General features: G+C 33.9%; 2 protein-coding genes across 10 annotated transcripts; both read right to left on the bottom strand.

Annotated features, from left to right (window-relative positions):
• Positions 1 to 926: 926 nt before the first annotated feature.
• On the bottom strand, positions 927 to 8,005 carry LOC130724051 (uncharacterized). Of its 9 annotated transcripts, none has more exons than XM_057575212.1 (16): positions 7,738 to 8,005; positions 6,345 to 6,440; positions 6,114 to 6,224; positions 5,704 to 5,739; positions 5,361 to 5,471; positions 5,169 to 5,252; positions 4,977 to 5,095; positions 4,068 to 4,169; positions 3,570 to 3,686; positions 3,416 to 3,481; positions 2,591 to 2,657; positions 2,207 to 2,260; positions 1,645 to 1,740; positions 1,485 to 1,511; positions 1,330 to 1,368; positions 927 to 1,222 (listed from the first exon to the last, which is right to left on the bottom strand). In XM_057575212.1, the coding sequence occupies exons 2-16, from the start codon at positions 6,402 to 6,404 to the stop codon at positions 1,082 to 1,084; spliced, it is 1,230 nt and encodes a 409-aa protein (XP_057431195.1). In that variant the 5' UTR covers positions 6,405 to 6,440; positions 7,738 to 8,005; the 3' UTR covers positions 927 to 1,081. The 9 variants fall into 9 exon arrangements, with proteins under 9 accessions (XP_057431195.1, XP_057431199.1, XP_057431200.1 ...); XM_057575216.1 differs by having other exon boundaries at positions 6,114 to 6,221; XM_057575217.1 differs by having other exon boundaries at positions 1,330 to 1,365; positions 7,738 to 8,004.
• A 5,490-nt stretch (positions 8,006 to 13,495) lies between these two features.
• LOC130724115 (uncharacterized) lies at positions 13,496 to 17,806 on the bottom strand. The gene is made up of 6 exons (XM_057575286.1): positions 17,562 to 17,806; positions 17,208 to 17,380; positions 15,909 to 15,958; positions 15,725 to 15,802; positions 14,794 to 15,403; positions 13,496 to 14,404 (listed from the first exon to the last, which is right to left on the bottom strand). Exons 2-6 carry the CDS (start codon positions 17,355 to 17,357, stop codon positions 13,859 to 13,861), a joined length of 1,434 nt encoding a protein of 477 aa, XP_057431269.1. The 5' UTR covers positions 17,358 to 17,380; positions 17,562 to 17,806; the 3' UTR covers positions 13,496 to 13,858.
• Positions 17,807 to 25,824: the final 8,018 nt, after the last annotated feature.

The following is a 25,824-nucleotide window of genomic DNA, read 5'->3' as shown; positions in this document are numbered from 1 at the left end:
TCAATGATTCTAAATTTATAACTTAGTTATCTTGTACATGTATTTTTATATTTATTTAACTTTTTAGTGAAAACTTCTCCATCATTAAATTAACTTTAGATGTGTCCCCGAATAATAATTCAAGTAGTTAGAGCTGAAAATATATGGGTTAAGGAATGGAATGTCCATGAATCAATCCTGTGACCGGTCTTTCTAATGTAAAAAAGAAATAAACTCTGGATGTACACAATCATATCGAACTTTTTTTTATCATATTTCATACATCCAATCCAACGATTTTATAATAACGAAATAGAATACACAACTTAGCAAAGTCGTAGGTTAAGAACACAATATCAAACTATATGGAATGTTTAACGACCAACATTGGCAGGCAGCCACGCAAACGTGCCTTATACGCTCTTTCATATCCTTCTAGACCCTTGCAATTTTCAACTCAAAAATCAACATTACCTTTTCCCCCAAGAAAATGAGAAAATCAACGGGACTAAACCCTGCTACACCTAGATCATAAGTACTAGTACTAATACGCCTCAAGTTCAATAATCAATTTGTGCCGATAATCTTCCACTAATTAACACATTCTTTATACCTAAATTATTAAAGTACTACTAACCACCATTACTTAAATTTACATCATTCATAAGTTAATGCTTTTATGAAGTGTTATCTTCCTACCTAACCAGCTTGTAAAATCAAATAGGTCAATACACATACAAGATGCTTGTAGGAGAAGATTGAGAGAGACAACAAACTACATGACAATAATAACCAAAACTTTAACATCAACCACCGAAAAGCACTAAATGATGGCAAACTTTTTTTTTTAATCTATAATGATAATACTAAGCTGCATATACCATTACTGCATGCAATAAAAAAAGGAAAAGGAAAGAAGGGTGGTAGGGACACCATAACAACAAAAGAATAGAAAGGTGAACCTGTTCTTTTTCAAAATTGAATGTATTAAGAATTCACTCAGCTAACACTATATAAGAATTCACTCAGCTACGTACACAAACTAATGTATGCCTATGAATAAACGTAATTAATGCCTGTGAATTATGAAGCTTAACATGAGTTAATGGGTGCCGCGCCATCTTCTAATGCGTCTTTGGTCAGTTCTACTCCTAAATGGATCAACCCAGTTTTTGTCCACAGAAACAGCTTCATTCCAACGCTTTTTGAAGATTTCAAGTTCCCATGTTGACTGTCTTCGTATCTGTTCAATCCATATTAAGATGTAAACAGTGTCATTGGCAAGTTTTATTCATTGATCAATTAATGCAACACTTGGTTTTGAAAGTAACTATAGCTCAAAAGCCTCACCTCAGCTCGCATATCAATTGCTGCTCCACCTTGTTTCTGCTAAGGAAAGTATAGAAAATAGACAACAAAGTGAACTTTAGAAACACTAGGATAGTAAAATGAGATATAGAATCACCGAGAAAACAATCTAAATGTCATTAAAATAAAAGCGGTACCGTAGTTGTCTTTTTAAGTTTTGAAACCTGCAAAAAGGGAAAATAAATATCACTATTACAAGAAATAAAAAATCAACAGCAAACTTTAAAAAAACGGTACACTTGATCCTTAGCTAATGGAAACAAAAGCAATTCCAACATTTAGAGAGGAAGCAAATACCTTTGTTGTACCATGATCACTCCCACCCAGGGTCTGTATTCCCTTATGAACAACATATTCACTATCAACAACTCCCACTTTTTTAGTTCGATCACCCTGAAAAATGACAATGATCTCATGAATGATACTTGTTAAGTAGAAAAAGACGCTTAAAGAAGACAGCAAAAGAATTAAGTGCAGATCAGCCGGATATACGCATGATCAGTTGATTATATGGAGGGCCTGATGCATTCCAAATTGACATACTAAAGCTGTCATGTGAAAAGGTGTACAAGACTAAAAGAATACGTCATATAAGATGATATTAGAGACTAGCGCTTTCAGCTAATCAAAAAAGATTACTGCAAAATTGGTGGATCATTCAAAGACTGCAGTATATGCTAGTTGATTGGCTATATTTTTCACTACTAAGAACAAAAACAGTTGCATCACATGGCGATGAGAACCGTAGAGAAAGACAGAACCAGCTATTCAGGAGGAGCTCCAATCGGAAAATAAAATTAAAGTAAGTTTAGGACCACCAGAAGTAATAAACATAGTTCAGAAAATGTGGAAGTCTCACCTGTGCACAATATCCTAGTTTCATATCCATTCCCCATCCATGTACAAGGTCATTCTGAAGAAAACACAAACAATGGGTTACAAATGTTGAATGAACACGAAACATTTTGATCTATTAGTAAACTTTGGCAAAAATTGACTAAAAATACAAAAGAGACAAGGTTACAAGAAGTCAATCATAATAAAATGCAAGCAAATTAAATTGAAAAATGATATGGAAGAACACAACAATAATGAATTTTAGGACAAAAACAGAAGTGGTCCACAGTATGTCGCAGAACAGTATTTTTGGATAATTTTGAAAGACTTTCACCACTTGTCTTTGGTCAGAACTCAGAAAACAGTTAATATTGCTATGTTGTATGAGATACGGGAAGAATATTACCTGTATAAGATGCCATGTACAATACCAGGCAGATCGAGAGAAAACTGGAGCCATACCTTCTACAAACCTATACAAGTTGTATTGAAGATTTTTGTGTCATTCATTGCACGATTATAAATATGCATACCAAGATTTAGCATAACTATACGAAATCAAAAGACTGAAGGAAAACATAGGGTAATACAAAGTTAGTCATAAAATTAAAACATACTCCATTCTTTTCTTTTTAAGTGCCATTTAAGGTTTACACACAGATTAAGAAATGTAATTACAAACTCAAAATTTATGAGAAGATCCAAGTGCTTGCATTTCAAAGATTACACCCAAATAAAATTCAAATATACATTCTAAAATTGTCCTCTTGCCGAAAGAACTATTAACGGCCAACGGGTTACAGATTACTCCATATACTTGTATGAAAACCTTTTCAAACCTACTATGCATCATCATCCTAGATGCGCGAAACTATGAAAAAAGGGAGTAAAAAAATAACCCAGCACCCATCCTTTGTACCTAAGAAAATAATTTTAGGTTAGTCATCTAAGAGATAGATATTAAGTTGGCTTGATATCACATTTCCAAAGTGCTTAACTTTTTTGTTGTTATTAAATCCAAACCTGTCTTGTCAGAGTTGACAATCAATTGCTTTTTTCGTATTAGTCATTACAAATACACAAATGCAGGCGATTGAACACCAGAACAAATTAAACATATACTGCCATCTAGGTGCCAGATGTCAGAATGATAACATGCATGAACAGGATACAACACAAACAATATCTTGAAAAATTACACAGCTCCACCAGGTCAAAAGAAAGTAGTTACCCAGTGCATGGAGGCCCTTCACTTGCATCTGAACATCTTGTATTGCCCCTGCGCTCATAGACTCGTCTGCATTGACGAAAACATCCAGTGTAAGTATGATCAGCACTTACTAGTTAGTGCATATAGATGGTCTCTAACAATGTCAATAAGTTACCTATGAACTTTCTTGCTTCTAGCTCGGACTGTGATTCTATGATGTATCTCAGTTGAATTTGGATCAAGAGCTGGTTGGGATATCTCCAAACCTTCTTCCTTTATAATTTTAATGTATCTGCAAAATCAGAAGTTTATATTAATTCTTCCATTACTTCTATTACAAGATCTAAAATGAGAATATAAATCCAACAAATATCCTCTTTGTCTACCACCATCTCAGACAAACAAAGATTTCTTAGCAATCTAACAAGGATAATAGATCTTGCAACACAAGTATATTGAAGAGGCAGAAAATTCAAAGTCGATCTTCATTCAGCTTTCAAATTTTAAAAGGAGGGGGAAAACCTATCACATGAAATTGGATAAAAAAAAATTGTTACATTTGCACCAGCATTGCAGGTCCATTCTAGTATAAAATGGTAACCATTCAAAGTGGAAGCAGACTGCACACAAATATCAAAATACCACTGCAAAGAGCAACAAACATTACTCATACCTTGATGGAGAAAAATGCTGCACTCCTAAATCCTCATCCCACAGAAAGATATAATCATAAATAGAAACTATATCTGGATGTAAAAATCTTTTTGCAAACCACCTGAGAAAGAATTCACGAATTAATATCGCAGTTTTAGAAAATTAAAATATAATGTTTAACTTTTTTATACTTTACTTGGAAACTACCATAGTTATGTAATCCATTATGAGTTGAAGAATCACCATGCATATATGTTTAATTGTTTATTGAGTCTCAATTGGGAAATGTATAGCATTATGGTGCAGGACAAAGCAACCTAGGGCCCATGTTGGATGGAAAATAAGGATACTTTTACATTATATGACCAGGATTCACTCTTCACTCTTGAACTCTACCTCAGTTATAGAGTATTCTCAAAGTGCATGTTTACCGTGACACACATGGCATTGTGAGAAAATTCTTGAAGTTGCAATTGCTTACGCAATACTCCTAGTATGAATATAATTAATTAAATTTCTACAACAACATAATGAACACATATTGAGCAATCCAGGGTTAAGCAGTGGTAGTGTGGTAGATTCCACAATTCATCATCTAACTAGAGGATTCCCATGGCAAAAGGCATTAGCATTACATTAATATTTTTTCAATTTGAATGACGGTTCCAAGGCAGAAAGAGGAAAAATAAATTAAGACTTTGATTTAAATAAGTTGACAAAAGCCAAAGTGTTAACCCAATTTTCAGTGTTTATTGCGTCTAACTGGCTCATGCTGACATCTTGATTTTCAAAAAAAAAAATACATAAATGAAGACATAGTTTGCCCCATTTACACTTATAGTTTCCTCAAAATAATTAAAGAATATCCCTACATGGGACATATGATTCACAATACAGGGTTTTCAGAAGTGATCAGTCTTGTACTTACCACTTTGTTTGATTCTGTGCAACAATATGTGCGGCTTTGCTACTCCAGCCAAGATTCAACCATCCATCCACATTGCCATCATAATGGAACAAAATAATAGTAAAATTTGCTGAAAGGAACTGAAACAAAAGAAATATGATAAGAAATGCTGATTCAAATAATTATGATAATCTAAGCAATCATCACTAATACCTTTTGCACCATGATATCAACATTACGCTTTTGCTTAATACCAACTGGAACTGCCAGCAAGTTACGATTGGAGTAAACACTAGCCTGCAATTTCATAATCACCATCAAGCAAACAATCTATTTGTCAGCTCAGGAAACACAATAATTTTCAGTAGAACTAAAATATAGAAGAACAATACAAAAACTGCTCACCTTTGACCTTGAATTACTTCTCAACCATAATGGCTTTAGCTCAAGATCTGAACTAGCATGTATTATACCTCGTGGCAAGCCTCTCAACATCCTAGAAGTTGCGGGATATGCCTGAAGGGGCAGAAAAAAGTACCAACTGGAATGAAAAATATATCCAAGATACAAAATCATATTGCTACAAGGATTGTAAAACAGCCAAACCGATTCCAAATTTTGAAAGCAACTATTTCCATCATTTACTATAACCGGCATGAACTTTGCTTGTAGCACATCAAAGATTAAAACTGGAAAATGAAGAATCAGAAAGCTAGTTGGGCAAGTAAACTGATATCGAAGTTTTTACCTTTGTCTCTCCCCAGAAACTCCATTGTCTGTCAATCTAATTGTGGTATATGATAAACAAATAAGGAAAAGAAAATAAGTTAGCACAAGAATACAATGCACCATTTAATTGTAGAGAAATGCTAGCAACACACTCTTCTAAACACATTCTTCAACACACTATGCCTGCACTATTCTTAATGGTAAGGAAGGAAAGAGTTTAGTAGTCTAATGTTTCCGGAAATGATTTGACAAAATTTCTGATCAAATGGCCTATTTACACGTTATAGGACTCTATGGATAAAGCAGTACTAATATATCCTTAATAAGATGCTAAATTGGTGTGTTTAATTTAATCAACATTTTGACTCTTAGACATGACATACATATAAATATATAATTCTATCCAAAGGAATTCTACTGATCTCGTACCTCTTCTTGGTGATATTGATACTTTGTAGTTCTATACACAATGAACAACATTACTGTACACACAACTGCCATGAAAGGCAGCTGTTTCATCTTCCAACTTGATTTTCCCTGCTAAAATAAAATAATGTTAAAATATTAAAGCTACACCCATATCTTCAGAATCAAAAGATTGTTGAACAGAAACTCTCCTAAAAGTAACAACGTAATGAGATAGAAGAAAAGAGGACAGACCCCATCAGACAAGCCACTCTTTTTCCTCATCAGCCATCTCAATGATTTGATAGTCGTCATGGAAAATCAAATCTTTTATTCAGTCTTCATCACAAACTGTTTGCCAAGACATAAAGACTCAGAAGCTATTTCAAGCCAATGTTTGAGATATTATTTGCTTCAATATACTTTTCAAAACTAATCATTCATAACGTGAGAAGCACTGAAGCAGGTAACTGAATCAAAGAGTATAAAACAGCACGATCAAAGTTCCAAGCACATGGCATAATTTGGCATCAACAATAAAGCCAGCTAGTCAAAACAACAAAATTTCAAGTTTCCACATTCTAAGTTCTTAAGCACAAAACAAAATACATTGTTTTTTAGCTGAATTGCTAGTGAACACTACCTACGGTCCAAAAGGACATGCATCAGTACTAAACAGAACTGAATGACCTTCTTTCATACAATTCACAAAAACCTCGAGCACAACATGACATTCATGCAAGTGCCACGTGTCAACTGATATAGGAGCTAATACTTGTGAATTGAAGATAGAGAAGGATCAATTGAAATTTCACAGGAAGAAACATGCATAGAACATTGGCGATGACACCAAAAGCATGTCCCTGCTAGCTGAATCTACACCCCTCTATCTAACAACACCAACCAAAACTTCCATATAAAATATAATAAACATGCTCAGAAATGAAGCAACCCAAGCAATTTCCAAAGCTAGCATCAAAACTTGAAACAAAAGCATCTAGGAACACGGAAACAGAACCTCAAACATTAGATTTTCCCCTGATCACATAAAAAAATTGGAAATATTCACAGCTGTTCAGCACACAGAAAGAACTACTAAACCTGAAACCAAAAGTCTTCCATTCACAACAAACTCCATAGAAAAATTAAGGGGGAGAAAAAGAGTAGAAACAATTTCCACCGACAATGAAAGAGGAAAAAAACAACTCACAAACCGTTTCAATCAGATCTAACCCAATTCAGACACTCTTTATAGTCATTTAAAGAAGAGTAAAGTTTCACTCCAAAACGCAACTCAAAAATTAAAAATCCCAGCTAAAACGTCTATTTTGAATTTATTGTTCTTCTGTGACAAGAAATTCAAAGGCTTTCCGCCATTTTTTTCAAGACCCGGATCTTACTTACCCTGAAGAACACTGAAGGAAAAAGTGAAAAAAAACTAAAAAACAGTGATAGAAAGCAATGCCCCAGAAGAAGAATCAACTAGGAAACTTAAAGGGCAATCATGAAAAGTCGAAAAGCATCCAACTTTGAATGGTGGCAGCTGAAACAGTAAACCCCATATGAAAAAACAAAAGATCTCAAGCTGAACGAATGAAAGAGTGCACAAAAGACAAGAGCTCAGAGTGTGGGAGCAGAGAACATGAACCTGAAAGTTTGAATGCATGCGGTTGTAGTTGTAGCTATGGATGAAGAATGAATAGTGTGATGACAAGTGCAGTATCTAGTGGTGAGTCGTGTCAATTCGTTGTAATCCGAAGAACCAAACCCAAGTCTTTCGGTATGAGACTACTGTTGTTGTGTTCTTATATGTTAGGAAGGAGTAAAGGACACAGACACAGTCACACTCAACCCTCTTGTTTAATCCCCACTTCTTCTGCACTCTGCACACTCTCATTTCATTTGATTCCTTTCTCTCACTTTGCATTTCCAAATTTTTAAAAATCCATCCTTGATTTTAGATACACTTATTACTTTTCCATTATTTCTTTCCATTTCAAAATCAAATATTGTTGTTCCAGCCATTCACACCCTGTATTTACCTTTATTTTCCTTATAAGTATATCGTAATCATGTTCGAGTCAAAAATATCTATATTTGGATTAATTCAAAGTTCAGTAGTCGGCCTCGCGCTCTCGCCCTTACTACTTGGTGTGTTGAGTGTGCCTCTACTACTTGGTGTGCTGAGTGCGAGATGAGATATTAATATCTAAGCAACCAAACATGTACCATTTAAATTAGTAATTCGTTGGTTTGTACTTACCTCTTTCATTTGATATATCGGAAAACTAACAGTAAAAGGAATAAAAACAAATACGGAATCGATAAACGATCCTTCAAAATGAGGATCTCTAAGTCTCAAGACGGAGCCTCCAACAAACACCAGGACACCGACGGGGAAGAAGCCCATCTTCTGGCTAGCCAATCCACTGGTTAATTGCAATCTCTAAACACGTTGTACTTATTTCTTTACGGTAATTAGAACTGATTTTGAAAAATGTAAAAATATGTCAAACCGTAAATGGAAAAAATTTAGTCGTAAGTCTCTATCACTTGATGTGCCGAGTGTGAAATGAGATATTAATCTCCAACAAAAACATGTTTTGGCATTTTAACTAAAATATAGCATTTCTATTAATAATAATAATAATATTCCCTAAAATATTACTACTGAGAATGTGAGCTCATACTTTGAAAAAATCTTCATGAAAGGAAAAGACGTGGATAATAGGGTACGTGTTGCTGTGAAATTTTTTTGTGATAAATAATTGCTTAAAATAAGGGTTATGTTAATCATGCCAGCGTCTTAAACAAAGCCTTCTTATTATAATAGTAAATTCTTGACCTTCATGCTTCTTCTTCTTCTTTCACAAATCCTAGTGCTTGACATTTTCTAGGGTCACAATTCACAAACCAACGGTGGTTGTTCAATCACAATGTGCGCATTTTGATTTATTATATTATTTTACGATAATATGTAAAAAAAAGTAAAATATTCCAACTAGTGAAAAATAATTGAGCTAATAAACTCTGTTGTTGATGCCATTAATTCAAAAGAATCCAATTGTAGCAAAACCAACAATATACCTATTTAAGTTCAAAAAAAAAAACAATATACCTATTTCTGCAAAATTTTCAATCACATGAATGAGGGAAAATACTTTTCTAAAATGAGTTTGACGACAAAAGCTATATTAATATAATGTCCTGCATTAACATGATGCCACCTGCATTTCACATTAATCTCCAGCTAGAAGTTCACTGCACCACTTTACAAATATACGATGTATCGGTTCAAGTTTTGTAAATGCAGCTCCATTATATAATCTCAAAATTAATTTGGTAAATAACAGTAGTTGGACCCTCACCACTCAAAATTAATCTGCAGCAGAATTATTGAAAAGGTGTTGGGGTAGGGAACCAACCTCACCAAACCCACCCCAGATTCTCCCTTTTTATTAGGGGATTGATTGATTAACCAAATTATATTTTCAAAATGAGATTAATTTTTATGTATCGACGGTGTAAATAAGTTTTACACCATCCTTCAATCACATCCCTCCATTTTATTAGTTTACAATTAATTTTAAATTTAATAGCATATAAAATAGAAAATAAATAGTTGTGATTGAATGATGGTATGCATAAAAATTAATCACTTTCAAAATCTATATATATATATATATATATATATATATGTAAAGCTCACTTGAGCTTTTGCATTAAACTCATTAGCAAAGAGTATTAAACGCATTAAACCATATAATTCTCAAATTAAAAACTAAAAAAAATTATTGTCAATATTAAAAATTAATTTTGTTAAAAAAAACTGAAATTTTCTTTAGTTTTGCATTTGACAAATATTAAAAATTAAAATTAGTTAATAATAAAATAATATTTTTTAATAAATAATGTAGATAAATAGTTTTAAAATTAAAAAGCACCGCTAAAATGAATTTAAAGTTAACTATAACATATATGTGCATTATTGAAAAAATATCTAATAATAATTTTTCATAAATTTTGTTATTTCTAAAAATCATTTCTATGCTAATAATTAAATATCAATAATAAAATTTGAGTAATATTAATTATTTTTACAAAAAAATCTAATAATATTTATTGAAATGTCTTAACACGGTTTAATTACAATTATAATTAAAAAATATTTATTTATTTATTTAAACTATAATAATGTTAAAAAATATTGTAAGTAAACCCGTGCAACGCACGGGAATAATATCTAGTTATTAGTATATTCAAAAATAGACAGGGGAGATTGATCCTTTAATTTCGTCACAATTAATCACACGAAGTAAATGTCAACCCACACTCTTCATGTGATATGGTCACTCACACATGCACCAAATTAAGGTTTTAAAGTGGTCAGCCACAGATAAATAAATAAATAAATACTACCCATCACGGAATGCAGCCCATTCTTCTTCTTTCATTCTTAATTTTATTTTGGCTTAATTGCACTTTTGGTCCCCCACAAATAACAAATGTGCATTTTTGGTCCTAAACGTTTGAAAATAGCAGAATCAGTCCCACACGTTTGTCTCCGTTAGCATTTTTGGTCCCTCCGTTAAAATTCTAACAGAAGTTACTTATTGCACCCCCATTTTACTATTATCACCCCTCACTAGGACCAGAAATGCACATTTATCATTCGTGGGGACCAAAAGTGTAATTAAGTTTAAAAAATAAAAAAACCAAGAAACTCATCAACCACTTCTTCTTATTCTTCTTCTCCCAATTCTCATCTCTCCTTATGCTATGTTACTTGTCCATACGCAGGTGTAGGTTCATCATTAACTTCCAATGAGAACCTGTAAGAAAAAATAAGTATGAGTTTGAAAACTAACACTGCGTATCTCACATGTTTGTGCATGATGAGTACTTGCAGGCCCTGGCAATAAAGACTTGCAACCATGTGTGTGAATGGATAAAAAATGTGGAAAATGAAATATTTTTGCTAGGAGCTAGCCCCTTTTCATGGTGATTCCCATGACAAATGCTGTAAACATGTACCATAATTTTAATTTAATACAGTGATGCCAACAAGAAGTGGAAACCATTGTGGATCATTAAAAGGAAATATTTCTCTAATCATTTAAGAACTTGATGGAGAAGAAGAAGTGGTTGGTGGGTTTCTTGGTTTTTTTATTTTTTAGGCTTAATTGCATTTTTGGTCCCCCACGAATGATAAATGTGCATTTATAGTCCCAGTGAGGGGTGAGAATAGTAAAATGGGGTGCAATAAGTAACTTCTGTTAGAATTTTAACGGAGGGGACCAAAAACGCTAACGGAGACAAACGTGTGGGACTGATTCTGCTATTTTCAAACGTTTAGGACAAAAAATGCACATTTATCATTCGTGGGGAACCAAAAATGCAATTAAGCCTTTTTTTTTTGCATAATTGATCTATAACTATTTAATTCAGATGTGTTTGAGAATGATGATTGTGCAAAATTAAAAGTGAAACGTTGATTAGTACTCCGTGGCTCATTTATGGCCTAGGGTTTTCAATTTTTTTGTTCATGCTTGATCAAGTCTCATATGTCAAATTCCAGCAAGGTTTCCAATATTAAACATCAACAATTAACCAGATCTAACACATGTTAATGACCATAATTCAGATCTAGGCATATATGGTGAAAATAGCAAGGTTTTGACATAAAATCATCATGGATCAAGGCATCATGTAAAATGGCATGATAAAACAGAACATTTTCATTCTAAACTTGCATGGAAGGAATTCTCAATCATACATACAAACCCCTCGTGTTAGAGATCACCCAAATTCTCAACCTTCCACATAAAATCATGAGATTTCAAACATGCAATCTCCTAGACTCTACCAAACTAGATCAGCCCTCACCTTAGCCTTAGGATTGTGAAGAAAAGATGGAGATTGAAGAAGTTGATCCCTTGCTCCTACTCTCTTGCTCGAAACATTTCCTCTTCCTCGATCCCTTTGCCTTTCTCTCTCGCGGTCTCTCTTTCCTCCCCAAAAGAAAAGAAAGAGTTGAGAAAGGAGAGAAAGAAGACGCGAGAGAGAGGGGAAGATGATGAGTCAGAGGAGTAGGGACATGGGTTGAGGGACTTCCACTTTTCTTTAGGGTTGAGAGTCCGAGTGACACTGAACTTTTAGTTTACTTTTCAGTTGGATCATTTTTTTTTAAAATTGATGTAATTTACGGTGAAGTTTCTTTTGGATAATTATTTCATACTTTTCTGTTGATTAATAAATTTCGAGGTTTACGTTGACGATTATTTCCGCACGATAAAATGGTTAAGTTTCAAGATTTCGTAAAATTGAATTTTTGTCATTAATTCAAGAGTAATTAATTAAACGACAAAAATTCTTTACGAAAATTGTATTAGTTGGTTACTGTGTGACACCCGAGAAATCGGGGCGTTACATTTTCTCAATCTCCTCCTCAGTCCAATTCTTAGCAGTGTTTGAGAGAACATAGGATTGGAAGGTTTACTGTTTGTATAAATATAAAATACAGATAAACGAGATTAAAATCTCAAACACAATAACCCTAAATCCTAAATCATAAACAATGGAAACAACTCACTCTTCACATGGCCCATGACTTTTCCAGCCCAATGAAACCCCGTTGGACCAAAAAAAAATTCAAATCCCGGACCACGCTAATAAGCCACTTATAACTGCTGTGACCCACACTACATGAAACTTGGCAACCCAACACCAAGGGTGACATGATCCAATTAAAATCACTTTATTTTCTATTTTAGAATCACCATAATTCAGGGTGACAAATTTTTAATGCAAGTATCCACTTCTTAGTACATTTAGCTCTCTCTGCAGAAGTTTTTTCCATACACAAAACTCGAACTCGAGATTTAAAGGCAATCAAACATGTACTATTATAAACAAGCACATATGGGCATTCCAAAGGTGACATGATCTAGTTATGCTATTTTTAATAACTAAATAAGTACTAAATCAACAAATAACAATAGTCCACCATCCAAACCTAAACCTAAAAGCATTCCACCATCCAAATCATCACCTGTAATCCTAACTAATATTTTTTTGTTAAAACTTGCATACATTTTAGTTATGAAGTTGCATATCCTATAGTGAACTTCACCGGCAGAGTTAAATTTTAAATGTAATACTTCCCTGCAATGACAAACCTATTTTGATTTTCAATAAGGACACATGCTCATGGATCACTTCCCATCCATTCAATTAGTACACTTCACCTTTGCTACCTTCAACATTCGTACTTACAACAAGTGACTAGAATTATAGTACTCATGAGAACTTAAATAACTTGTATGAAATTATATATTCAAACCTTACTGCTAACTACTGCACTAAAAAAAGTTTCTGTCACTAACAATTTACAAGAAGAAATTAGATGCTGGCAAGAAACAAAATCAAAAGACTACATTAATAAACTTATCCTCATAAGTTAACTATAATTTAGAACTATTTCATACATTTGTTGTAGTTAGTTCCCTCTTGCACCTTACCCGAATTCCTCTAGATGATGCATGAACCTTTGTCCTTCACTAAAGCAAACAAAAAAGTTCTAACCCAAAAGGAAAAACCTTTGTACAAAGAACCAGACCTATTGTCTAAAGCTATGTTTGGATACCTATAGACACGGGTGCAAACGGATGTTAGCACTCACTTCGAGACAACAAAAAGTGAGCGCAACTCTTCTTATGGATAAAGTTTGTTTGTGTAGCATTCAACTGGTATCCAAACACAAGAAAAAACTATCCCTTTGTTCTAACTCTTTTCTTCCCTTTCAATGGTGTTGCAGGCTTTGGTCCTGCGGTTCCACGTCCAACCTTTTTCGGTCGACCAAAAGCTTTCTTCTTAACAGTTAAGGATTCCACTGGGGAAGGAGAATCAACTTTACAGGGTTTCTTAGCTCCATCAGACACCCCAGATGCAGAGTTGTTGCCACCAGTTGCCTTAGCAACAATTTTTCTGTTACCCGGGCGTACACTTCTTGGTTTCACACGAGGATTTTGCACAGGTAATTTTGAAGACTCATTAGCCTCGGAGGTGGTGGTGACTTTGCTGCTGCTAATACCCTTGGAAGTCTCCCTCATTTTTTTGGTGACAAGGTCTCTTAGCAGCATAGCAGATTTATACACGCGAGTGCTCTTGGAGTAGAAGACTAGAGCATTGTTAGCCAGTAGCAGCAGGTCCCGGAAAAGTTCTCTAGCTGACTTGATTGTTTTGTCGCTAATCCTTGACCTTATGGTGTCGAAGTCCATGTGCCGCCGGATCATCTTCTTGTACTTTCCTCTCTTCTGTCATAGGAATACACAAATGATTCAATAACTGCATAATGCCTTTAATCATTGGATTTTACAACACTACTCTATACAAATAACTTTTCCCATAAACATATCCCAACATAAACCACTTCTCTTTCAACCCATCTTAAGTCACTTCCACCATAATTAATTTTACCAAAACCAATTCTAACAACACTAAACACGCAACTAGAAGATACCATAACAAGCACACCCTAGAGAACAACAACAACAATCACTAGCCACTTGGTAAAAGTCAAAATCCATTTATACAAGTAACTAGCTAAGTCTAGAGCTACTGGACCTATCATTCAAAAATTTATGGTGAGAAGCTTAGAAACTAGCTACAAATGGATAAGATGAGACTTTTTAATCAAACATACCTGACTATCAAGTCTGCGTCGGAAGGCGGAGGCTCCTTGAGTTTCGAAAATAGAATCTAACATCTCCATTATTTCTCCTGCCCCAGTCTTTTTCAAGTTCTTGATTTGATCATCTACACCAGAAGACTTGGCAACTTCATCATAGTTGCTGGTAGAACTTTCTTTACACAAGGACACTACATCAGCTGAATCCAATAAGTCACTTTCTCCCATACTTGCTGCTTCCTTAATATTTCTGCCACAATCCTTCCTCTTCCTCTTTCCTCTTCTTTTCTTCAGACTTCCTACTTGTCCCTCATAAATAGTATTTGTCAAGTTATCTACATTCAAAACTTTAACCTGCTCACTAGAGTGTGAAGCTTCAGGCTTAGTCTCGGTATCCTCGGCTGGAACCTGGCGTTCAGGAGACCAGTTTGTTGTCCTGGTTTCATGCGTGAAACTCCCAGCAGATAGCCCATCCTTCGAAAGCTCTTTATTGGAAGATTCAACTCTCTCCAACTTCTGTGAAGGTTCATGTGATGCTGGACTTCCTGAGCCATTTTCAACATGACGATCATCTATTTTTTCATTCTTCTCAGCCTTGAGGGATTCAAGCTTCGACTCAAGAGCCCTGAAACAAAGATAATTATAAACTAAGCTAAAAAAGCATAGTATATGGACTGTCCATTCTAAAGGACCACTTGTTGGTCATGACCTATAACATTTCATGGACAATTCATTTAGGGAAAACACTTGTAGTATATAGGAATAATAGCATGTTTGGTTCCACATTTCAATGCTCTAAAATCAGTTCTGATTAGAAGCTACAGTCTTAGGTTCTGAGACGTGTCTTGGATTTTGCGCAAATCATGAAACCAAACATGTTATCATTACTTTCTTGTCCTCTTACGGAAAATCTCAGCTTGAAGAGACAGATAACCACGCAACTAACCCAATCTTTTTATCAGATTGCTCCAGAGCTCTCTTCAGCTCTGCTATTCTAGCCTTCTTAAGCTCCTCATACCAAGCCCTGAGAACGCCATTTTACCATAATACAATGAGAGACATTATAAAACTTGTAGGAAACCTTCAAAGGGTATTTCATTATAAAGCTTCAAATGAAATCTTCTGCTTACGTGCTCCCAGAATACCGCTTTAGAAATTCTTCATACTTGGCTTCACAATTCTACAAAAGTAATATATCAACTACAATTAAGTAACCACCATGAGGCAAAGAAGAACACAAATTTTAAGGAGTAAATTTAAACCCAAATGTATTATGCTAATTTCATTAAAACTATCAATCTATCAGGCTAAGTTCTCAGATATGTAAATTGAGTTAAACAACAAGAAGCAAGCACAAAAAGAAGTTTGGCCAAAAAAATGAATTATTTTTAATTTTTTATAATTAAAACAATTTCTTTATTTACCTGGACATGCTATACAGAAAGGGCATGATCATAAAGATTCATCATTCTTCATATAACAAACAAAACAAAAGGTTGTGTGCCACCTCAGTGAGACAGTGACCATGTGCAAGTGATGATGTACAAACAATTGTATATAGATAGTGTTACATTTTTCGACTAAGTGGTCAGCACCTGTGATTGTGAAGAACAATTGACACGTGTCACCCACCCAATCGTCACTCTAAAAAACACTTTTTCATGATCATAAGTAACTAACAAATATTCTTTACTTAGCACCATGGTCCATGACTTTTACTAGTGGCATAATGTCACAATCTTTGATTTTTTATAATAACGACCCATAAAACGGTCAAAACATTCGTTGACTAAACAAAAAAACATTCTTAAAAATTGTTTTTAACTAATAGCATAAATATTATATTAATTGTAACTATTATAGTATGAGATTAATGAGTCAAGAGAGATGGCTCATGAGCCGCGACGCTTCGGAATTAAAAAGCAAAAATTTCCAAAATATTTTATATTTTATTTCCTAAGGTACGTACTTTTTTGTTTTATTAGTCCTTATCTTTATGTCCTATGTTACATGGATTTCCATTTATACCCCTTCACATGAAGTATCTCCATACAAGTGTCCTTGACTATGGTTATCCTAACGTTTGAATAGCACATAAGACAGTGGGGTAGCATAAGATTTTTTTTCCCCCTATTTCTTAAACCATCATTAAAAAATAAATATAAATGTGCTTAATGCCATATTCTTCGAATATAAAACAGATAAGTATTAAATATTTTATCTTCAATATAATATAAGATGTTCTGATTAAAGAGGATATCCCATTATTAAGAAAAATACGTTGCTAAACATAACAATGAATAAACAGCAAAATTCGGATTAAAAGTATAATAAAAGATAATGTGAGTGAAATTTAATCTTTTTAGTCCATTTTTGTTTTGAAAAAAAAAAAGGAAAAAATAATTATTTAATTAATACTACCATTTTACCTCTGGAGTAAAAGCATCAGGACAAGGGGTTCGGACTCGGAGCTCGCCGGCGACCACCTTCCAGTCTTGGGTTCCGTGGCGGAGAACGGCCGCACCGAGGATGAGCTCCTCCCAGGTGCCCCATTTCCCATTCCCCTCCTCCGTCCCCATCACCACCGTCCACGTGTACGCTCCTGATTAAAACGACAACCACCACTACCTTTACTTTTTTAAAATAACATACACCGTGCGCACCCGGCTCACGTTAGCAAACACCGCCCTCGTCAAAAACGAAAAAATAAAATAAATAAATAAAACAGCCACCACCCTCTCCGGCAACCGGAACGATAATGGCTATTGGGAAGCGAAAACCACCTTCTGGGCGTCGGACACGGCGGCGAGAGCGGTTTTCCGGCGGAAATTTTGGGGGAATTCAGTTTTTTTGGATTATATTTGTTGGGTTTCAAGTTTGAAGTGAGAAGAAGAAGAAGGTATCATTCAAGAGACAGAGACAGAGACAGAGACAAGAACAAGAAAATTATCGAAAGAAAATAAAAATGGACGATGAAGCAAATTGACAATTGTGTTTTCCTAATTACAGGTTCTTACTTTCTCTCTCTACCCCTGTTTTTTCTCTCTTCCCAATTCCCAATATTTATATATGAGGAATTTCATCTGAAATGACCATTGTGTCCTCCAACAATTTCCTTGTATTCTTCCATTAATTTCCAATAATTAATGATTTTTGTTTGAATTTATTTCAAAACTCAATTGGTCAATAATTAAATATATATATATATATTTACTATTTTATAATATATTTATTAATATATTTAATATTAGTAAATTAATATTAATTATTGTATTAAATATTTTAAATAATAAAAAATTAATAATAAATATATTTCACAATAATAATTAATGCTTGCATTTGAGTATCAAAAAAAAAAATATAAAATATTATATATTAATTAAATTCAAATAAAAATATTTTTTTTAATTTGACCATTTCATTAATTAATTAATATATTTTTGACTTGACTTGAAAAAAATAAACACATTAAGAAATGTAATTAATGTTGCAAATTTTTAAAACATATTATTTATTTTCCTATTTTATATTTTAAAGGGTATTTTTATCTCTCCTCATTTATTTTTCACATTTTATTGTAATTAATGTTGCAAATTTTTTTAAAACATATTATTTATTTTCCTATTTTATATTTTAAAGTGTATTTTTATCTCTCCTCATTTATTTTTCTCATTAAAGCATGAAAAATATATTAATTAATGCTTCTTTAAAATCGTTATTATATGGCTACGAAATAATTTTTTTCTCTCTAAGTGGATATTAATTTTAAAACGGATAGATTACCATTTTTATCATTTTTCATAAGATCAATCACCTGATTGTTTTCCAATTCAATTGATCTAATCCACTATTATTGCGTGCTTTTCTATGTGGGGGGAGGGGGGAGGCCAAGTTGTACATAGGCTATTGGATTTGTTTGTTTTCTTATGCTTTAACATGTATTTTCTATTTTTACATTATTATCATGAGTTTTTGTTTTTATTGTGTATGTTACATGCATGATATGTATGATTTAGATCGGAAATGGGACAAATTTTGAGGTGAAGGTCAATATCATAGCAAAATGGGATATATGTGATTTACATATTTTGGGTATATCGGAAAATTAAACAATACAATTATGCAGCAGAATTTTCACTTCTAAAGGAATAATTTTTTTTTGGTTTTACTTCTAAAGGAATAACATATAAAATAACAAAACAAAACGCTATTAAGTTGGATCGAAATTTAGCCAACCAGTCGGCTATCATATTTTCAGACAAAATTTTTCCATGAAAATATAAGTTACTAAAAGATGAAATTAAAATACTTCAAATGAATAATATGAATAATAATTCAAACATTAATTATGCTTCTGATACATATGTAGTAACTTTAAAATACTCGACCAAGCATAGCTAGGACGATATCCTTTCTTAGCACCCCAAATAGTATTCTGAGCACGGCTAGGACGATATCCTTTCTTAGCACCCCAAATGATATTCTTTCTGATGCTGGTGTTGTTTTTGTTTCTGATTTGATTAATGGCTCTCATTGGAATCTACTACTTCTTATTCTCAAGTTTGATTTTTACTATTCCTACAAGACCTCCAATCACGTTGCGCCATCTGTCCTTCTTTTATTACTTTTTTGAATTTGTTTTTCATCTTCACCGTTCATCTGATCTTTTGCTTCTTTTTACTGATTTCCTGCTTTTTTTTTCCTTTTTCCCCTCACCGGTCATCCTCTTCTACGTCATATGAGTGTATTCTCACCCATCCATCACAGCTCGCGTTTCCTATCCAAGGTCGTCATCTTCGTTCGCTGGCTCCTTCTATTGCTTGCTCATCCATGTCTACAGTTCAGTTGCTCATCTGCTCCCGTCAAATCGCGTGTTTGCTTCCTTCCATTGCTCATATGAGTGCATTCCCTAGGAGCAAATCGCGGATGAGCAATCCTTTGGTCAGTAACCGGTCTTAATCGCTTTGAATGTTACTGATTTTCTTTGATTTTTTTTGTACTTCTCATCCATCTTTATTTGTGTTCACATGATTATTTTCACTTAATTTGATTTTTGGAGTGAACATTTTTTATTCAAGAACATATGATGACCTACAACTCTCTATCAGTTGTAGGTATGTCAGTTAATTTATGCAATTTCTCTATAAATACTCTCCTATGTGAGGATTTTCATTCATCCTGCTTTCCCATATCCCATTTGCATCTTTTGTTCAACCATTTGTGTATTTTCACTGATATCTCCAATCTCCAATGTCTGGTCCTGCTTCAGCAAATTCGAAGCTTATGCGCTGGAAAAGAAGCATGAAAGATCAGAGCAAGTGTTATCAGAAAGGGAACTCCATAGTTGGCAATTATGATCTTGATTTTGCTGAAGGACTGTCGGCCAGTGGGTTAGGTGAGAACAAGAATGAGGACAGTAAAAACTTGAAGGAGAAGGAGGAAGATCCACAGTCGATTGTAAGGAGGACAGTAGACAGTTTATCCTGAGGTGGAAGCTTGAAACTAGATATCTTACCTCCAATTTTTCCAATTCAGGTATCACCTGCATCTAAAATTTAAGTCCTGCATTGTCCCTGCTGCTCCTTGGGCATGTCCCTATTACATTACCTAAAAATAAAATAAATAAAATCTTGATATAAAGTACTGCATATATTAACATGTAATATCTAAGTGTCACGTTTAGAATTTGCTTGCTTCTATGTGAAGCTTCTTGCTATAAGTTAGGGGAGTTGTAGTTCAACTTACTTAATCCAAAAATTTGCTCAGGAAGCTTAAAACTTGGTTTTTAAAATTTTATCATTTGAAAATCTCAGTGCTCATTTTGGCATGCAAATATTTGGGTATTAGACTACTTTTTCTACCCTTTAGAGGTTTATTTTCTCGATTTGTTTTTAATGTTTGTGAGCTCATCTTAAATGTATCTCAAGTTTCCATTTGAGAAAAGTATTTGAAATTGTTACAGTTACTTTGTTAGCCTTTTGTGATTAGATATTACATTAGTGTAAAAAAGGCCTAAAGGGGCCTGTCATTCTTGGTGTTTTGCTATTTCTTCATTGTCTGTTGTGTTTATTAACTTTTCTGTTTATGCTTTATGACTACATATATGGATTAATTGATTCAGCCAACTTATTTTGTCCAAATGCCTATAGTTTTTTTATTTCCAGTCACTTTTATTGAATAGGTATGTTTTTTAGTTGTGACACCTCATATTGCTAAAGAATAAAGTTATTTTTTGGTTTATGGTTTATGATGGACACTACCCATTGTAGTGCATCTTCAACTTCACCTGAACTACTTTGATGCTTTGCAATTCATTATTTTCTATTTGATATCCTGTTCTGGAGCATTATGTTTTGGGGTGAAGTTTCTTTATCATTATATTGTTGGTATGGCTGATCAGTGGTATGCTATTTTGATGGGGCTTGTGATAATTGAGCTTTAGAATTATTATCAATCTTAACATCTATATTTTAATGAAATATCACTTCTACTTTTTGTGCAGATACTGGTTTGCCTTTCTCTATGTATTCAACCTTTATGATTGAGGCTCTTCATGGTTTTAATAAGGTTTATATCCTTTTTTCAAATTCAATCATCTATCTCTTATTTCATCAATCATTTTAGTCCGCAACTTTTGAGTTTGATCTGGCATCTTATTTTGCTAATATTGATAAAAGTGCATCTGTTGTAAAATTCATATATGCATTCCTTTTATCATGTCCTTAAAGAATAGCCATGGTGTTTGCTGTATGATAGGAATTTTCCTTTCTGTAATAACTGGTTCATCTATTGTGGTTGCAATTGAAATAGTACATATAAAATCTCAGACTACTGGAAATAACTATCACTTACTTGAAACCTTAGCTTTTAAATAATTAAATTTGGATTATCTAGCTATTTTTGATTTAGAGTTACTTTTGGTTGTGAGGCTTTGATCCATCAAATTTAGAGTATATATAGCCTTGCTGGCAATGTGAGTGAAAAAAAAAAGGCCCTAAACACTACTGCCCAAGTAGTTTCCAACTCTCTTCTTTGATTTTCTTAATTCCATTGGTTGTAAGAAAAATGATGATCACAAGGTTTTTATCCAAGTTTTGGAAGTTTAAGGATCTTTTAAGAAGCCACAGTTTATGGAAAACTCAACATTGCTTGAGTTTTAACCTATTTTGCAAGCTTTATTAGTTTCGTTGAATAACTATGACTCTGTCTTTTGAATTCAGCTGCTTGCTTTAGACTTTAGACAAATTGAACTCAGGTACTTGAGAGCTTTTTGGCATGATATCAGAGTCTTTTGAATTCAGCTACTTGCTTTACACTTTAGAAAAATTGAACTCATGTACTTCAGAGCTTTCTGGCATGATCTAATGTATTCAAAGGATATATTTTTTCTTTTTCAATATAAGGGTAGTCAATGTAGAAAATGGATAGCTATGACTGATAGTTGAAGTGAACTGAATTTGGTTGATGAACTTGGTTCGTACTTAATCTATGTGATTTTGGTCCTTGTGACATGTTCTTTTCTTTCTTAATATGATACACTCCTGAGGTGATAATGAACTATCCCTGTCTTTATCAAATTCTGAAATGGTACTTACTTCGGTCTCTTATTAACTTTATTGAGTGTTCCTAATCTCTTTTTTTGTTTCATTTCATTATTCTTTTCTTACTTCTCCCTATGTCTTATCACCCCCACTTTCTTATTTGGGTTTGTTGCTGAAAGGTTTAGCCTTGCCATGGAGTTCTTGAATTATAGACTCATATACAAAGTACAAAAGGTATGATATTTTTTTCATGCATAATATTCTTGGGTTGTTAAGGGTACTGTTTCTCCAAGAATTGTGTAATGAATAGTTCTATTTATTTTCATTGATTAGTCTCTGAAGGCCCAAGAAATCATGTTTTTTGTGATGTCTTTTTCATTCTTCTGAGATAGGAGATGAAACCCCTTTCCTTAGATTTTTTGTGTTATCATTTTGTCTGTAAATGAAAGAACTAACGAGGAGGTGAACTCTTCGGTTCGTTATGAAAGAACTAACGAGGAGGTTTATGTGGTATTGGTTTATCATGCTCTTCATCATTCTCTTCAGTTTCTATTAAAATTTGAGGGAGAAAAGTTTTGAATCAAGCAGATTTTACTATAGAGGTACATGATCAGCCAAAAATTTAGAGGTGCGGAAAAATAATCTTTTATATAAGATGTCAAGCATGACTTGAATTTTTTTTGGACTTGCTTTATTGTGATGAACCATGTATTGTAAAAGATTACATTGTTGAGATTATAGCAAATTATCAATGGTTCATATTAAAAGGGTCAATTTTGTACAGAATGTAATAATTTAAGAAGATAAGGAAATTCATGGACAAGGAAATTATTTATTCATTTTTGTGCTTTATCTTAGTCACTATAGATTTATATTAGCAATGGATCATGAATCCACACTCACAAGCCATGTGCTTATTTAAAATGTGAACCAAACTTAATATTACAGAGTTATCCAATTACTATTTATAAGTAAGATGAAACATTTAGACATAAAGAAAGATAATAATAACATATAAATGTTTTACTAATTAAAATTGTATGTTTTAATAAATATATCATTGTATTAATCCGTATATATCAATTACTCAATGCAATTAATAATTGATTTAGTAAAACATTACCCGTGCATCGCACGGGCAAACGGGCTCTATCCTAGTAACAATTTAATTGAGTTTGCTTTATGTCCTTCCACAGCTAAGCAAATATTGGCTATTCCTTTGCCAATGCATGGTGGACCTGATTCCTTATATTGGCCTAGCTCGCTTGATGGTGTTTACACAACAAAGCTTGGGTATCATTTTGTTATGAATTTTGCAGCAGGTCATGAAGCATCATCCTCAAGCTCAGGTACCTTGCTCTCCCGAAGCTTATGGGCCAAGTTCTGGAAAAGTCCAGCCCTTCCTCGATGCAAGGAAGTGGCGTGGCGGTGGTGCTCGAATTACCTCCCTATGAGAGCCGTTCTACACCGGCGAGGGATGGATGTTGATGCCGTGTGTGGATTGTGTGAGCTAGAACCAGAGATGGCTAATCACGTCATGCTACACTGCCCAGCGAGTAAATGTTTTTGGTTTGGTCTCTCTCTTTTCGCCTGGAGATTTTCCCTACTGTGAGTGATTTTTTACAGCATTTTATGCGAGTAGCAGATCTGGATGGGGTTGCCTAGTGGCAAACGGGTTGTTATGCTCTGTGGGAAGCCCGTAACCGAGCGGTGTTTGATGGTCGTCGTTTCTCCTGCGAAGCGGCACTGCAACGCTCCTCGGGTCTGGGATATGCACGTGCTCCTACGCCTTCAACACCTTCAGCGGCGGTGCAAGCTTGCTCGTCTTGGAGGCGGTCTGCGTCGGGACTTGTGAAGCTGAACTTCGATGCCTCTTTCAAATCTGATGCGGATGCGGGACTAGGCATGGTGTTGCGCGATGAGGAAGGTTTGGTGCTGGCTGCTGCAGCTAGCTTTCTGGTAATGGTTTCTTCATCAGTTCTCGCCAAGGCCTTGGCGTTACGGTGGTCCATGTTGCTGGCCATTGACATGGGTTTCCGGTCTCTCTGTTTAGAAACGAATTGTCTCCGGCTTTTCCACCGATGGAAGAAACCTCCAGATGGGAGGTCTTATTTAGCAGTTCTTGTTTGTGAATGCATTGGTCTTTGTCGTTTTTTTTATGTTGTTCGTTTTTCTTTTGTTCGTTGTTCTGGCAATACTATTGCTGATTTTCTTGCCCGGGAAGCTTCCACATACGTCGGTTTAGTGTGGATTGAGGAAGTTCCCCCGGCTTCTAGCTCATTTGTAATTTCTGACATTTTGGCGTCGATGTCATCCCGCTCTTAATATTATTCTATATGTTTAAAAAAAAAACTTTAAAATAAATGAAGAGAATTTTTTATACACGTGGCTGTGGTGACAATTTATCTAAAGTGTGAAATTTGATGAGCTTGACCAAGAATTTTAGTACTGAACTTATGAAACTAAAAAGTAAACCTGTAAATTGTTGAAAATTAAGATTTTTAATGAACTTATGAGTATAAATTAAGCCAAAAAATGAGTAATTAATGTTTTTTTATTAACATTGATCCAATTTAACTGTTAAAAAAACCTTGAATTTTATTTCTATTTTCTGAATTAATTTACAATAATATCTAGATTTATTTGTTTAATTCTGTATTTCTTTACACTCGTATATTAAAAATGTTATATAAAAAATATTTAAAAAACAAATAATTTGAAACTAATTTAAAATAAATAAAATAATATATTTTGAAGCAAACTAATTATTTATTCTATTATAAGAAATTGAACCCGGAGGATCGAAAAAAATATTAATTATAAATCAGTTGTGAAATGGCAAGTAGTTCCGCGTTGATTGCATTCGTTAATTGTGGCCATTGTTTGTAGTTGTTATTTACGGTCATTGTTTACAATCGTTATTTATGTCGTTGTAATTATTCCATTTTCAAGAGAATTATTCCATTATTGAGATCATTTGTATCTCGACTTTTATTCAATAAAGATTTTACTTAAAAAAAAGGTGTAATCAACCTGAAGTTGTCAATATTCAATAATGCTTTTTAGTTTTTATATGATCAACTAGCATTGGAATAATCATTAAAACACAAAAAGTGCATGTGTTCATGGCTTCATTCTTATCATAACCGCGTGATTATGACAGAGATCGATGAAGTTAGCCCGACAAATTAAGCATTGGAGCTTACTTACCTAGAAACCACATTGTGTGACTTCATATTTTTCTACTGACAACAACATTAGAGGCGGTATTGACTTTACCTAGAAATTGCCAATCACTTTTCAAGTGGAAAATGAAGCTCATTTACTTGGCGCATCAACATAGGAAACTGCATAGTAACTATATTTGTTCTAGACTGTCCAAATGATCATTAGACCCAATATCGTAGAGTGTCCAAATGATCATTACAGTCAAATGAACAGTGTGTTAGCTAGTTAGGACGACCAAAGCGAAATTTATCTCAGTCAACGATCAACCGAGTGAAAC

Source organism: Lotus japonicus, chromosome 6, assembly GCF_012489685.1.
Source record: "Lotus japonicus ecotype B-129 chromosome 6, LjGifu_v1.2".
Classification (NCBI taxonomy): Eukaryota; Viridiplantae; Streptophyta; class Magnoliopsida; order Fabales; family Fabaceae; genus Lotus; species Lotus japonicus.
Note: the sequence above shows the minus strand (reverse complement) of the source record. Positions and strands in the feature narration are given on the sequence as shown.

What these genes read in the sequence shown, in the direction of transcription:
- LOC130724115 (XM_057575286.1), bottom strand. Translation starts at nt 17,357, where the DNA reads ATGGGGACGGAGGAGGGGAATGGGAAATGGGGCACCTGGGAGGAGCTC. An exon ending in CTGATGCTTTTACTCCAGAG is followed by an intron (nt 15,959 to 17,207) that starts GTAAAATGGTAG and finishes TTACTTTTGTAG; the next exon opens with AATTGTGAAGCCAAGTATGA. An exon ending in CAATCTGATAAAAAGATTGG is followed by an intron (nt 15,404 to 15,724) that starts GTTAGTTGCGTG and finishes TCTTTGTTTCAG; the next exon opens with GGCTCTTGAGTCGAAGCTTG.
- LOC130724051 (XM_057575212.1), bottom strand. Translation starts at nt 6,404, where the DNA reads ATGACGACTATCAAATCATTGAGATGGCTGATGAGGAAAAAGAGTGGC. An exon ending in AGAGTGGCTTGTCTGATGGG is followed by an intron (nt 6,225 to 6,344) that starts GTCTGTCCTCTT and finishes ATTTTATTTTAG; the next exon opens with CAGGGAAAATCAAGTTGGAA. An exon ending in TTGATATCATGGTGCAAAAG is followed by an intron (nt 5,096 to 5,168) that starts GTATTAGTGATG and finishes CTTTTGTTTCAG; the next exon opens with TTCCTTTCAGCAAATTTTAC.